Source organism: Capricornis sumatraensis, chromosome 8 (assembly GCF_032405125.1).
Source record: "Capricornis sumatraensis isolate serow.1 chromosome 8, serow.2, whole genome shotgun sequence".
In the NCBI taxonomy this organism is placed as follows: Eukaryota; Metazoa; Chordata; class Mammalia; order Artiodactyla; family Bovidae; genus Capricornis; species Capricornis sumatraensis.
Window position 1 is genome coordinate 101,989,673 of NC_091076.1, and position 15,021 is coordinate 102,004,693.

General features: G+C 45.4%; 1 protein-coding gene across 1 annotated transcript; it reads left to right on the forward strand.

Annotated features, from left to right (window-relative positions):
• Positions 1-522: 522 nt before the first annotated feature.
• On the forward strand, positions 523-12,543 carry EIF4A3 (eukaryotic translation initiation factor 4A3). The gene is made up of 12 exons (XM_068976662.1): positions 523-723; positions 2,699-2,771; positions 3,396-3,462; positions 4,537-4,599; positions 5,416-5,548; positions 5,752-5,832; positions 7,030-7,171; positions 8,038-8,176; positions 8,790-8,905; positions 11,811-11,918; positions 12,019-12,146; positions 12,328-12,543. Exons 1-12 carry the CDS (start codon positions 555-557, stop codon positions 12,342-12,344), a joined length of 1,236 nt encoding a protein of 411 aa, XP_068832763.1. The 5' UTR covers positions 523-554; the 3' UTR covers positions 12,345-12,543.
• Positions 12,544-15,021: the final 2,478 nt, after the last annotated feature.

Consider the following 15,021-nt stretch of genomic DNA (forward strand, 5'->3'; position numbering starts at 1 on the left):
TGGGGATATCCATCAGAAGGCAGTGATAACGAGTAATAACGCGTGTGCCGGTGCAGGGTTGGGGACGTGCGCCCAAGTTCCCACACGAAGCAGGGCCACCAGGGGGATTTCGCCCGGAGCACGGGCGTACTGGCGCGGCCTGCAATCCCGTCTGCAGGGGCTACAGGTTTACAGTCCCGCACAGAGAATCCGGGAAACGCGAGGCGGTAGGGAAACCAATTCAGCCCGAGAACCCACCCAACAGGGCCCCACGCGGTAGGCTCCTCGGCGCCCCGCTGCCTCCGCACCGATTAATCTTAGGAGTGAGTAGAGTTCTGCCCTGCGAGATCCCACGCGAACCCCTCCCGAGCGAGAGCCACAGCACCGTCCGTCTCTCTGCGGCCAGCCTCCGTTCCCCTTTCACGTGACCAGGAACGCCCCGCCCCTTCCGAGGAGTGGCCCCGACGCACGCTCGTACGCATGCGTGATGGCGTCACTTCCTGGCGGCGGCGGCGCGGGGCCTTGCTTCCGATTTCCGCTGCGGCGCGCGCTCGGCTTTCAGCCGGTTCGGTATCATGGCGGCTACGGCCACGATGGCGACCTCGGGTTCGGCGCGGAAGCGGCTGCTCAAAGAAGAAGACATGACCAAAGTGGAATTCGAGACTAGCGAGGAGGTGGACGTGACCCCCACGTTCGACACCATGGGCCTGCGAGAGGACTTGCTGCGCGGCATCTATGCCTACGGTAGGTGGGCTCGGGGCGTGGGCTGGGGGCGCCCACGGAGAGAGCAGGGGCCCGGCCGGGGGTGGGGCCCGAGACTGGGAGTCCTGCTCCCCTGGGGGCTGGCGGTCGGAGGTGAGGCCTAGCCCTGGGGCCCTACCCACGTTTGTGTCGGCTGTTCAAGTGTTCTCTCGGCATGGCGCCGTGCTGGGTCCCGCGAGGGCTGCAGGGTTCTCTGTGCACTCCCAAGTCATTCATTCAGTGGATGACTGTCTTGTAACTAACAGGTGCTAGAACGTGCGCGGCTCTAGGCACTGAGGGTTTAGCAGTGAACCAGACAGGCCTAGGGTGCTTAAGTTGCATTTGGGAGAAAGTGGTAATGACTACGAAGAAAATAAAGCGGGTTAACTGAATCAAGCATGACTGGGGGAGGAGAGAGTTAATAGGGCAGTTAGATTTGGGACCTCCCAGGCTGGAATCTGACCTGAGATCTGGGACAAAGCCCGTTATGAGTAGATGATGGTAGAACCGAGCAGAGAGAGAAGCTGGTCCCAGGGCCCTGCAGCCTGAAGCCTTGTATATTCCAAGAAGAAAAAGAATTCCCCCTGTCCTGGGAACCTAGGGGCAAGATTGGGGCGTGGGAGGGGCACAGCCAACAAAGCGTGGTGCCAGATGATGAAGAATTTGAATTTTATTTTCAAGTCTAGTGGGGCCTTTGGAGGGTTCTAAACAGGGAAGTGGTGGGATCAGATTAACAGTTACAGAGGTGGTCCTGGGTGTCTGAAAACGGAGGGAGGCGAGGCAGGAGAGGAATCAGGGAATGTTAAGAGGCTTTTGTTCCAGTCCAGGGAAGCGATGTATTGTGTTGGAAATGGAGTGCTGACAGGGTTTGATTATTGGTTGAATGTGAGGCTCAGAGGAAAGTCCTGGGTGTGTGAATAACTGGGTAGGTGATGATTCCCTCTCTTCTGGTGGGGGGCACTGGAGGGAACTCTTTTCTGGATGAGTGGAGCTTGAGGGACCTGTGAACTATCCTGTGGGACATGTAAGGGAGGCAGCTGGGGAGCCTGAGAAGAGGTGGGGTTGGAGATGCAGATAGGAGTGATCAGCACTTGTGCTTAATGCCTGGGACTGGGACAGACATCTTTTCTATCCAACAGTCTCTGACACTGACAGTTCAGCACAGAGAAGGTGCTGAGGGAATGGGAGTTGAAGAGCCATAGCAGCCAGGCCTGGTAGTGTGGCTGACAGCCCTGTGTGCCTCTGGGCACCCAAGACATCGCTGCCCTAAAAACACTGTGTTTAGTTTCCCAAACCATGTGCTGCGTCATCATGAGGGATTTAATTCATCTGTTATATTTGCTTTTGTGTTAGATAGGAAAGTGTATTATATTTTAGAAAACTACCAGAAATTGAGGTATGCTATGTTTATTTTCTTGCACAATAGAGGGATGGTGTTGTAGTTTATGTAGCTGCATCAAGCAGGAATGTGATCCAAGCAGTAGGTGAAATGGAGTTCTAGGTGATATGAACAACTTGCAGACTTACTACTGGTTGGGAGTGGTGGCTACAGTACTGATTGGTTTATCCTCCTTTTTTACCTTAAAAAGTAATGTCACGGAACCCCCAGCAGTGCAGGTTATTATAATGTAAGCCAAACAATACACAAGTAATTGGAGTAAAGTGTGAGCCTCCCTGACCCGGATTCTCCAGGAGTAACCACAGACATTCTTTTTTTAACCTCAGGTCTCTCTGTTTTGCAACAATGTTCCTTAGAGATTGTTTCTGTATAAATAAGATTGTGTGTTGGTATGAAAATCTCCTTCAGCCTAGTACTTCATTCAGTAGCAGTTTCTTCCGAGCTTCCTATATTGGACATTGGGTTACGAGTGGGTGGGGAATTTTAAAAAAATACCATCTTCCCTACAAGGAGCGCCCGTTATGGTTTTGAGTATGCTGTCCTAGTGGCTAGAGCTCATTTTTTTGTTTTAATTTACAGGTTTTGAAAAACCATCAGCAATCCAGCAGCGGGCTATTAAGCAGATAATTAAAGGAAGAGATGTCATTGCGCAGTAAGTCTGCACATGCAGTAGGATTTAGGTGCTAGTCAGCCCAGGAATTTGCGGTTTAGTGCTTCTCCATTCAAACGCCTCTACCAGCTCTTGACTGGACTTCAGCTATGGGCTGTTTTTATTTTTGTGTCCTCCACTCTAGAAAGCATTTTTTTTTTTTCTTTAAGCCAGATTTACTTACCTATTGTTTGGTGTATGGAACTATACATTAATATTATTTTAATAGCTTTATTTCTGATTTGCCTTATTTTTAAAGACTCATTTACCAAAAAAAAAAAAAGTCTGAAATTGTAGAAAAGAATTATATAAAAGGTAATCCTTTTGTGCTGCCTGGAACACCCATTCTACAGATTCTGCAGTTCTGTAACCCCCTGATGCAAAGGCCACTTTTACTGTCCTTATCACCTGTGATTTAAGGTTGTGCCTAAGTCCTACCCCCTTGTAGTTAAGATGTTGGTTAGGGCATTGGGGTCAGTGAAGGGGGGACTCTCCTTGGAAGAAGCTGCCTAAATGCTGCTGCAGCCCACCGCCTCGGAGCACTGCTGCAGCAGGGGTTACCTGAATGGGAGCAGTGGCATGTAGCCGAGCATTCTACATCCCGTTTATCTGTGTTTTCTTTACTAGATCCCAGTCTGGTACAGGCAAAACAGCCACCTTCAGTATTTCTGTCCTCCAGTGTTTGGATATTCAGGTAATCTTAAACTTTAATCCTTGGAAATACTTCCTTTACCTTCTGTAACTACAGTGTTCAAGAAGTACAGTTCTTAAATATATCTAGTACTGAATAAACATTTTTTAAGAGAATCTTAATTGTACACTAGTATCTGAGCTACTATCCTGTCAGAAATTCCTTTTTATTTAAACAGGTTTTTTTAAAATTTATTTATTTATTTATTTAAAAAATTTTTATTTTCACTTTATTTTACTTTACAATACTGTATTGGTTTTGCCATACATTGACATGAATCCACCACGGGTGTACATGCGTTCCCAAACATGAACCCCCCTCCCACCTCCCTCCCCATAACATCTCTCTGGGTCATCACCGTGCACCAGCCCCAAGCATGCTGTATCCTGCGTCGGACATAGACTGGCGATTCGATTCTTACATGATAGTATACATGTTACAATGCCATTCTCCCAAATCATCCCACCCTCTCCCTCTCCCTCTGAGTCCAAAAGTTTTATTGAAATGCAGTTGATTTGCAGTGCTACATTAGTTTCAGATGTACAGCAAAGTGCTTCAGATGTGTGTGGATATATATACACATACATATATACTTTTAAAGATTCTTTTCCATTATAAGTTATCTATTTTATGTATATAGTAGTGTGTATATTTTATTTCCAAACTCCTAATTTATTCTGCTTCCCACCCTTTCCCATATTGTTTTCTATGTAAATTGGGAGGTTTTTTTAACTAGTGGAAATCCTTGTCTGCAAACAAGAATCCTGACTAGTATACCTCATTATTGCTGGTTATCTGGTTTAAGTAATATTCAGACTTGCTTCCCTGAAATCAGATGTGTGGTTAACATGAGGTGATATTCAGAGTAGATCTGAGTCTGAATATGTGTAGTCTACCTGGAGAAGGGAATGGCACCCCACTACAGTATTTTTGCCTGGAGAATCCCATGGACAGAGGAACCTGGTGGCCTACAGTCCATGGGGATGCAAAGAGTTGGACACAACTGAGCAACTAACAGACACACACCTCTCAAAAATACTGAGGTTCTCTATTTTCTGACAAAAATTATTTTCCTAGGTTCGTGAAACCCAAGCTTTGATCTTGGCTCCAACAAGAGAGTTAGCTGTACAGATCCAGAAGGTGAGTTGGTTAAAGATGGCAATGTCGTATTTGCAAATACACTTGGTCCTTGAATACATGAGTTTGAACTGCGTGAATCCCATTTATATGCAGGTTTTTAAAAATGAATACGTACTACAGTACTGCCTGATCTGAACTTAGGTGGCTCCAAGGATAGGGAGGGCTGACTGAAGTCTGTGTGGATTTCTGACTAAGCTTGGGTTTAGAGGTGTTTGGAGTCAGTATATAGGCGTCATCCCTAACCATCCTTTGCCGTTCACACTGGTCAAGCCAACTGATTGACTTTATTGAATCTGTTTTTTCTCTTCTATTGGATTTTTTCCCCCGATTCCTTATGTTTTGCCATAAATCACTGGTTTGTATGAAGTCATCTTTAGTTCTGCTTGTATGATTCCCCTTGGTTTTTTGCAATCTCACAATTATAATTTTTTTCAAAAAAAGTCCATCTTAATAAAAATAATTGTAACTATTCTGTTTTTATAGTGTAAACACTGTGGAAATGGAAATGTGTTTGTTAAGATGTTAATATTGTCTCTGGGTGGTAGGATTGAATTTTGCATGTTTTCTTATTTTTCTATAGTTTCTAATACATACTGCTTTTGTAATAATAAAATAGTAAAACTAACCAGTCTGGTGCAGAAAAGAGTGGAAGGAGGAGACTTAGGCTGTCTGTAGTTTTATGATAGAAGTAATAGCATACTGATGGTCATTTTAAATTAGAACAGAAGCAGTCTTCGTTTGGGGAGAACTCAGATATTTCTGACTCTAGAGTGGTCTTTGGGCAGACCTTGGACATGAACCTGTGTTTTAATTCAGGGCCTGCTTGCTTTGGGTGACTACATGAATGTCCAGTGCCACGCCTGCATCGGGGGCACCAATGTCGGGGAGGACATCAGGAAATTAGACTACGGACAGCACGTTGTCGCCGGCACACCTGGGCGTGTCTTTGGTGATTAATTGCTTTCGTCTGTAAAAAGTGCTTCAGTGATAGAGGACTATTTTCATTTTGATATGCTATCTGATAACTTTTTGCATTTGAGTAACTTTTAAAAAGTGGAGGGAAGGTCCCTGAAATGTGATGAAAACTGGTTGAAATGGCTGGCTTTTTACTTAAAACCTGACCTCTACTTATTTGGAAATCTAATTTTATAGATATGATTCGTCGCAGGAGTTTGAGGACACGTGCTATCAAGATGTTGGTTTTGGATGAGGCTGATGAAATGTTGAATAAAGGTATGAATAACAAGAGTTTTCTAGAATTGAGATGTACTTCGTGTATTTCTACTAAAATACATGCGGACAAATAAGTGAGGACCCCTTCGTGACAGCAGTTGTGCTCTTACTACAGTGACTGGGAGGTGTGTAATGACAGCTGTCACCTTGGTTCAGTAGCAGCTGTGACCAGTACCCCAGAGTCTTCACGCCTCTGTTCCCTGCACACCCCCCTCTGCAGTCTTCCTTCCGCATCGGGGCCCGGGTGGGTCATCTCTAGATACTCTGGTCTCCCAGAGTAAAGGGAATAGTTTCCTTCTCAGGAGTCACCAGTAACTCGTGGGGTTCTTCCCAGGTGTTTTTCTGGTCCCTGGTCCTTGAGCAGTTCTCTTAGAACCTAGAGGCTAATGGTGTCCCTCGGAGCTGCCCTCCACCCCACGTCTGTCTGGGGCCCCTTACCTGGAGGTCCTGCTCGTCAGCTAAGTTAAAGGTACAGTTACTACAAAGTGAGGTCTCTAGACCAGCAACATCTATGTCAGCTGGGAATGCACTGGAAATACAGTGTCTGGCCCCCTGATCTCAGCAGTCAGGGCCTGCCCCCTTCTCATGTGCTGTCTTCTAACCCCGTCCTGCAGAGGTGGTGGTGTGGTGACCTGAGGGCGAGGTCCTGCTTGCCAGCAGATTTTATTCATCCTGTACCCTGTGAAATAATGTAAACTAGTTGCATTATTTAATAGGGAGGTTTTTAAGTCAAGATATCACTGACGTCTAACATTTTCAGGTGTATAGCATGAGTCAGTATCTGTGGGAGATTGGTTTTGAATGGGGGGTTTTTTAATTGAAGATTTTTTGGTGAAAATCCAGATCTCTGGATTTACTTAAAGTATGGCAGGTTTGGCCACCATGGGTGTACATCCTCAGGGCACCAGCAGCTGGAACTGAGGTATGACCACCTGGCAGAGGCCTTGGGTTATGGGCTCAGGTTTCTGTTGTTTTTAACTGTTGGCATCCAGGACTCTTGGGTGGGATCATGGTCGCCAGAGCTCACCAGGGAGAGAAGAGGGGATGTGAAAATTTGGTCCAGCTCTATAAGAAGATTCCTTGTGAAATCTCATACCTTAAAACCACAGTCTACATCTAATTAAATGAACGTTGATGTGCGACTTGTGTCAGAGTGTACAGCTTTAAAGTTCCTGTGTATCTCATTCCTCATCCCAGGTTTCAAAGAACAGATCTACGACGTGTACAGGTACTTGCCCCCAGCCACACAGGTGGTGCTTATCAGTGCCACACTGCCCCATGAGATCCTCGAGATGACCAACAAGTTCATGACCGACCCCATACGCATCTTGGTAAAACGGTGAGGATGCCCTCTTTCTCAAGAGAGACTAAAACATAGCATCATTGTATCAGGTTTTCAGTTCAGTTCTGTTGCTGAGTCGTGTCCGACTCTTGGCGACCCCATGGACTGCAGCACACCAGGCTTCCCTGTCCATCACCAACTCCTGGAGCTTGCTCAGACTCACGTCCATCGAGTCGGTGATGCTATCCAACCATCTCATCTTCTGTTGTGTCCTTCTGCCTTCAGTCTTTCCCAACATCAGGGTCTTTTCCAGTGAGTCAGTTCTTTGCCTCAGGTGGCCAAAGTTTTGGAACTTTAGCAGCAGTCTTTCCAGTGAATATTCAGAACTGATTTCCTTTAGGATTAACTGGTTTGATCTCCTTGCAGTCCAAGAGACTCTCAAGTCTTCTCCAACACCACAGTTCAAAAGGGTCAATTCTTTGGCTCTCAGCTTTCTTTATGGTCCAACTCTCACATCCATACAGAACATGAAAATTCTTTTGACTTTTCTCTTTTGAAAAGCAAGCTTTTATATATTCTCCTTTGATTCAGTAATTTCAGGTATAAAAATTTGCTGATAGTATTTATTTATCAGTGAGATTGTTTGTTGCTGGGAGTAAAATGTGTATTCTATTAAACAGCCAAACATTTTGTTTAGAACCATATGCAAGGTGTGGTTAAAGGTTCAGCCTAACCTCGAGCTTGGGCTCATTCAGTGGAAGTGGTGACTCCTGGGAGGATGTGGCAGGTGGGAGGGTTGGGGATCTAATGACCAGACTCCTGTGCTGCCAGGGTTCAGGCTGGCACCTGGAATGGCACCTGGGCTGTGTGTGCCCTCGTTTGGGTTGGAGGGATGAGTTGACAAAATTGTCTTTGTCCTCCAGTGATGAACTGACTCTCGAAGGCATCAAGCAGTTTTTTGTGGCTGTGGAACGGGAAGAGTGGAAGTTTGACACCCTGTGTGACCTCTACGACACGCTGACCATCACACAGGCTGTCATCTTCTGTAACACCAAGAGGAAGGTGCGTGGTTGTCCTGGCTCTTTAGTGTCCTTGTGGCAAAACAAAAAATGAAAATCATAGAGCTTACACTTTTCCTGTTGAAGGCCAGAAGTACATGTTTTAGGCTCTGGGTACATGGTCTCTGCAGCATACACTTGGCTTTGCCCTTTAGATCAAAGTTGCCATATGTGATGGGTGGACAAGTGAGTATGTCCAGGGAACATGTGTACCGGGTGTTGGTCTGGTCCCGCGATTGTAGGCTCGGGATCACTGGTTTGGATGGCACTGGAGCCTGCGTTCTGTGAGCTCCCATGTGATGCTGATGTGTGGGTAGAGCTGAGAACCCTGGCAACTTTCCTTGGAAAAGGAGGATTTGGACTACATTCCAAAAAAGATTGGAATTAAAATTTCTAATGAGAACATTGAAGCACATATATATGAATATTTTTAAAGAGAATTTTTGCCCCAATATTTGCTGGACAAATTTAAGTTTTCTGCACATCCAGTGAAGATCAGTGTGAGTTTTAAGAACATTTGTTTTATGAGTATTTGTATTGGTCCTGCAGGTAATTGACATGAAATCCTGAATCCAGTCTCTGGTTTGGTTTGTGAGCTTATGTCTACTCATCTGTAGGTTGACTGGCTGACGGAGAAGATGAGGGAAGCTAACTTTACAGTGTCGTCCATGCACGGGGACATGCCCCAGAAGGAGCGAGAGTCCATCATGAAGGAGTTCCGGTCAGGTGCCAGGTGGGTTGGGTGCGCCCTCTGCTCCTGCACTGGGGCCAGCATTTACGGGGTGTTACCTGAGCTCTGGGAGGTCGCTGACATGCTTGGTGAGCAGGGCAGCCACTGTGATGTGATAGACTAGGCTGAGGTGAGAACTAACCTTAACTAGAGGATCAGTTGTCTTATTTAGAAGCATATTTTTCTTGTTTCCAAAAAAGACGGGGATTTTCTGTTTATCCTTTTGTATTGGTTTTAGCTTAATCTCACCACAGCTGGCGAACCCGGTTTGTATGATTTCTTCCCCTCGGTGTGCATTCAGAGTCGCCTTGTGGCCCAGCATGGGGTTGTTTTGAGGCCATTCTTTGTGCTTAGACAGGAGGGGTTCTGCGCTGTGAAGGCGCCCTGTGTCCTGGCTGTGCCTGTTGGCTTTCAGTTGGTTAATTGTGTTTCTCAGACCTTCATCCTTATCCCTCTCCCCTTGACTCTGTTTCATCTGTGTTGAGAGTGCTGGTCTTTCTCTTGGGGGTTCTACTTGTGTGTCCAAGTTCAGAATTACTAGATGTCTGGAGAATTTAGCCGCTACCTTGGAAGTACCTGCCCCGCTTTACTCGGGCCTCTGTCCTCGGGCTCGTCTGCACCAGCCTCCTTAGTGTACCTTTCTTCTTTCACATCTGGTTTCCAGACTTAAGCTTTAGATGGATTTCGTGCAACCAGCATAGTGTTGGGTTTTGTTTTTCCTCTCCTTTAAAAAAAAAGTTAAGTTGCAGCTTGTGGAATCTTTAGTTGCAGCTTGTGTGTTCTTGTTCCCCGAGCAGGGATTGAACCCAGGCCCCCTGAATTGGGAGCTAAGAGTCTTAGCCCGTGGACCACCAGGGAAGTCCCTGTTTTTCCTTTTCTTTTAATCTGATGATGATTGCGCTCTTTTAATTGGAATATTTAGCCCAGTTTTGTTGTTTGTTGTTCAGTTACGCAGTTGTGTTGAACTCTTTGTGACCCCATGGACTGCAGCATGCCAGGCTTCCTTCCCTGTCCTTCACTATCTCCTGGAGTTTGCTCAAACTCATGTCCATTGAGTTGGTGATGGTATCCAATCATCTCATTCTCTGTGTCCCCCTTCTCTTCTTGCCTTCAGTCTTTCCCAGCATCAGGGTCTTTTCTAATGAGTCAACTCTTTATATCAGGTTGCCAAAATATTGGAGCTTCAGTTTCAGCATCAGCCCTTCCAGTGAATATTCAGGATTGATTTCCTTTAGGACTGACTGGTTTGATCTCCTTGCTATCCAAAGGACTCTTCTAGCACCACAGTTTGAAAGCATCAATTCTCTGGCGCTCTTATATTTGGTCTTAAATTTTATAAGACAAAATTGTCTATCTTTAAGTGTATTTTACTTGTCATTTCTTTAGTTTGGATTTTATTCTTGTTATTCCTTTCTTCACTTTTTATTTTGGAAAATGTTTATATTTTATTTCTTTGTGTATTTAGCTGCTGATGATGCTTAAGACTTATCAGCAACGATGGTTGATGGTACTTTTATACCCTCCCCTGAGGGTATAGAGAACTTGAAATCCTTGACTTTAGTGACCCTCCAGACTTCTGTCGCTGTTTTCATGGGTTTTAATTTACATGTATTTCAACCCCCACAAGACGTTTTTGCTTCATGTGACGAAACGGGTCTGATTCATATCATAAATGCTTTGTGCTGACCACCTGCGTTATTCTTCTCTCTTTCCGTTATCTCTGAGCAGCTTCTGTCAGGGCTGCATTTCCTTCTGCCTGAAGGATGTCTCTATTTCGTTTGTGTCAGCTGGCCTCTGAAAATGTCTACTTCATCTTAAAACATCTCCTGATGTTGAAGGAGGCAGTCCAGCAGGATTGGTCTCAGGAGTCCCGTGGACATCAAGCTCTGGGTGCTCACATCCCTTCTGTGAAGTGGTCTGGTGCAGCTGGCCTTCCGTGTTTGGTGTTTCTTGGTTGCCGTTGTTCCTGTCAAGATGCCACTCCTATGAAAACTGTCTTTTCTGCAGGCTGCTCCTTAGGTCTGTTTCGTTTGTGCTTTGTTTCAGTGGTTTTCACCCTCCTGGATCCATGTGTGAGTTGGTCTTTCCCCTCCTGTTTGGAGTTCACATGGCTCTTGGCCTCACCCCACAGGTGGTGCTCTGGCTGCACTCTTTGCTCTCCCTCTGGGCTCCAGTTCTGTGTGATTGTCTGGTAGCAGCAACACCTCTCCTGCTCTTCTGAACTTTTTTTCCTGTTCTATTGTCCCTTCAAACTTTGAATGTTTCTATACCAGTGATATCCAGTAGGAATGTAAATCATGTAAACATATGTTATTTAATCCTGATATCATTTCAGCATATCATCAGCATTAAAAATATTAATGAGGTTTTCTGCCCTTTTTTTTTTTTTGGTACTAAGTATCCAAATATAGTGTGAATTTTACAACTTCAGGCAATCTCATTTAAGACCAGCCACTCCGGTGCTTTGTGACCTGGTGGCCTCAGCATTGGATAGCATGGGTCTGTGGTGTGACAGATTCTGTCCTTTGAGAAGGACAGAGTGGTGTGAGTTGCACTTCTAATTAGAAGACACTGTTGTGCACCAAAATCAGTGAGGCCGGTGTACTTGATTTTTCGCTAGACAGAAGTAAAATGTCCTTCCCAAGTAGTTGTTGCTCTAAACAAATTAAAATGTAATAGAGTAAAAGATAGCCTATATACACACACACATATATGTATTTTTTTATTTTAATGAGGTAAACACATGACTTAACTAAGTAAACCAAACACGCCTTCTGAATGGGGCTTTCTGGTGCTGTGCTGCATGCTTTAGCCTGCGGAGGGACCAGTATGAGGAGCCCTAGTGTGCTCATAGCTGGTTTGACCCTTTTATGCTAGGCGATTGTCTCAAATGCCTTTCTTTCTACAGCCGAGTGCTCATTTCTACAGACGTCTGGGCCCGGGGGCTGGACGTGCCCCAGGTGTCCCTTATCATTAACTATGACCTGCCCAACAACAGAGAGCTGTACATACACAGGTATGCCATGCATGCTTTTCCTTGGTTTCATTCTTGTAGGTGGATATACTGAAACCTTATTTGCTATGTTTACTAAAGTGATTTTGCTTTATTCTTAAAGAATTGGGCGATCCGGTCGATATGGCCGAAAGGGTGTGGCCATTAATTTTGTGAAGAATGATGATATCCGCATCCTCAGAGACATCGAGCAGTACTACTCCACTCAGATTGATGAGATGCCCATGAACGGTGAGACCCTAAGTCTGTCTGTGATTGTTGTAGGAAGAACTTCCTGGTTCCTGGTTTGGGGCACTTGAGGTTTTCTCATTTGGCTTTGTTTCTGCGAAGTCTTTTGTGAGCTTTTAGTTAACTTTATAAATTTTCATTTTGTTTGTATTATTTCTTATTGTTTATCTTTCTTCACTTTCAGTTGCTGATCTGATCTGAAAAATCTGCTCACTGGAGCCTCTTCATCTATTTTGTATCAGTTTGGAAATATTTAGAGGCGGTTTCTATTTAACGGGGTTTGTGCGAACTCTATTCTTAAACCACCTCTCTCCCCACCACCTCACCCCAGAACGAACTCTGGAGATGGGGCTACCTTTTCTTACCCACGTGTAAATAATACATTGCTTTCTTTTTCATTAAACATTTAAAACTTTTCCCATAAATTCTAATTTGTATTTCTTAAGGTGGACCCAGCTTTTACTGTCTGTATGATCTCCTTTTACTCTGAATTTTGACCTTTAAGATGGTAAAATAGAAATGGTAAGCTGCCTGGCCTCTCCACGCTTCCCCAGATTAGAACCTGATCCCATTTCTTTAAGGATGGCAGGTGGGGGAGTCAGACCATCAGTACTTTTCTTTGGGTTGGCCTGGGTCTGTGTGCCTGGGTGCAGAGGGCAAGATAGGATCCCTGGGCGGATAACTGTAAGGAACCGTTCACAGCCAGGCTTCTCTGGGTTAATGAGCCCACCTGTCTTGGCTGAGGAGGGGCCGACAGGAAACAAACCTCAAGGGAAGACACCTGAGAAACTCAGCCTAAATCAGATGTTGTCAAGTAAAGAAACAAATGCAGACGTCCACAGAAGTGTACCCTTGGGGATGATTCAAGAGTGGTATGTGATTTCCAACGGTTTCATAACCATTAGCCCTGAGTGTTGGTGAAGAAAGTGTGATGTTCATGTGAGTAGGTACAGACTTTCTGGAAGGCAGCCAGGCTCTTGGGCAGTAGGAGCCGTTGGAATGATACTCCCCTTTGAGGGAGTCACTCTGCCATCGGCAGTGGTCTGGAGTGCAGGCTGCACAGGTGTGCTCACCAGTGTCCCCAGCACCAGGGAAAGAGGCCTGAAAGGGCTGTGCAGCGCCAAGGGTTGGGGGGTGAAGCGACGTCCTATCTGCACGGATGCACACGGGCGGGTGTCTGGGACCGCTAGTGTCACAGGCCGAGTGGGTTCAGCTGCTCTCCATGGTGGCTAAGTGTTGGAGTTGGTGTGGAAATAACCCAAATGCCCACTGAACTGAAAGATGCAAGTACACATGATGGCTATTGTTTGGCAGTAGGAGGGAATGAAGAGCTGGCACATGTTGCAATTTGAACCTTGAAATAGGCTGAGTAGAACAAGCCAGTCACAAAGAGCCACACAAGTGCTTCTATTTCTATTAAATGTGTAAATCCATAGAGACAGTGGATAACCGGTTTTCTGGGGGCTGAGAGGGGGTGACTGTAAAGGGTACAGGGCTTCTTTGAGGGTGATGAAAATGTTCTGGAACTAGAAGTATGGTTGCACAATTCTATGAATATACGAAAAGGTACGGAATTGTACATTTTAAAGTGGTAAATTGTGCATTATGTGAATTGCATCAAAAATCGGGTGGGGAATCTAACACTTCCTCTAAATTATACTTAAAAAGGGCATGAGCAAGGGGGAAAATACTTGTAAAGCATGTACTTGACAAAAGACAAACTGGAAAATACAAAGAATTTTGTGTGTAGGTAGAATGATGGTCCCCCCAAATGTGTGCTTAGTTGCTTAGTCGTGTCCAACTTTTTGTGACCCTGAGGACTGTAGCCAGCCAGGCTCCTCTGCCCATGGAATTTTCCAGGCAAGAATGCTGGAGTTAATTGCCATTTTCTCCTCCAGGAGATCTTCCCGACCCAAGGATTGAACCTGTGACTCTTGAGTCTCCTGCATTGGCAGGCAGGTTCTTTATCACTAGCACCACCTGGAATTGGGGTCTAACATGACAAACTCAGAACTGAGGGCTAAGTATGAGGGCTACTAATTGTCTATCAACTTCCATTTTTTTTCTTAGGACCTCAGACAATAGTGAAAATGAACAAGGAATTACTGTCTGTCAGTGCTGTGGGCAAGAATATGTCCTAGATAAGGAGTCTCTATTAAGAAATCCATCTGCGGGCTTCCCTGTTGGCTCAGTGGTAAAGACTCTGCATACTAATGCAGGAAACACAGGTTTGATCCCTGATCTGGGGAGGATCCCACATGGCTCAGAGCAGACTAAGCCTGTGCTCTAGAGCCCATGTGCTGCAACTACTAAAGCCCATGCTCTCACTCTGAGAACTGAGAGAAACCCATCCACCCCACCGCGAATGCCCATATCTTAATCCCTGGAACCTGTGAATATCCCACATTAAATGGCCAGAGGGGCTTTGCAGGTGAGATTAAGTTGAAGATTTTGAGATGAAGGGCTACCATGGGTCAGAGTAGTGTAATGGAAGAGGCGAAAGAGAGTCTCAATGGTGAGGATTCAGCTCACTGTTGCTGGATTTGGTGCCCCGAGCTATGATCTGGAGTAGCCCCTAGAAGCTCAGGAGGATGTGTAGGTGACGGTGGACCTCAGACCTGTATGCTCGGGAGACCGAATTCCGGAGAGGAAGCAGCAGCTCTGCTAACACCTGATTTTAGCCTGGTGAGACCAAGTCAGACTTCTGAACTACAGAACTGTGATAGAATAAATCTGTTGTTTTAAGCTACGGAAGACTGTGGTAATTTGTCAGTAGCAATGGAAAAACTATTTTATAACTCAGGGGGAACAAATCCAAGTAAAAAATAGGCAAAATACCTGAACAGACACTTCACCAAAGAAAACTGAGTTACATAAG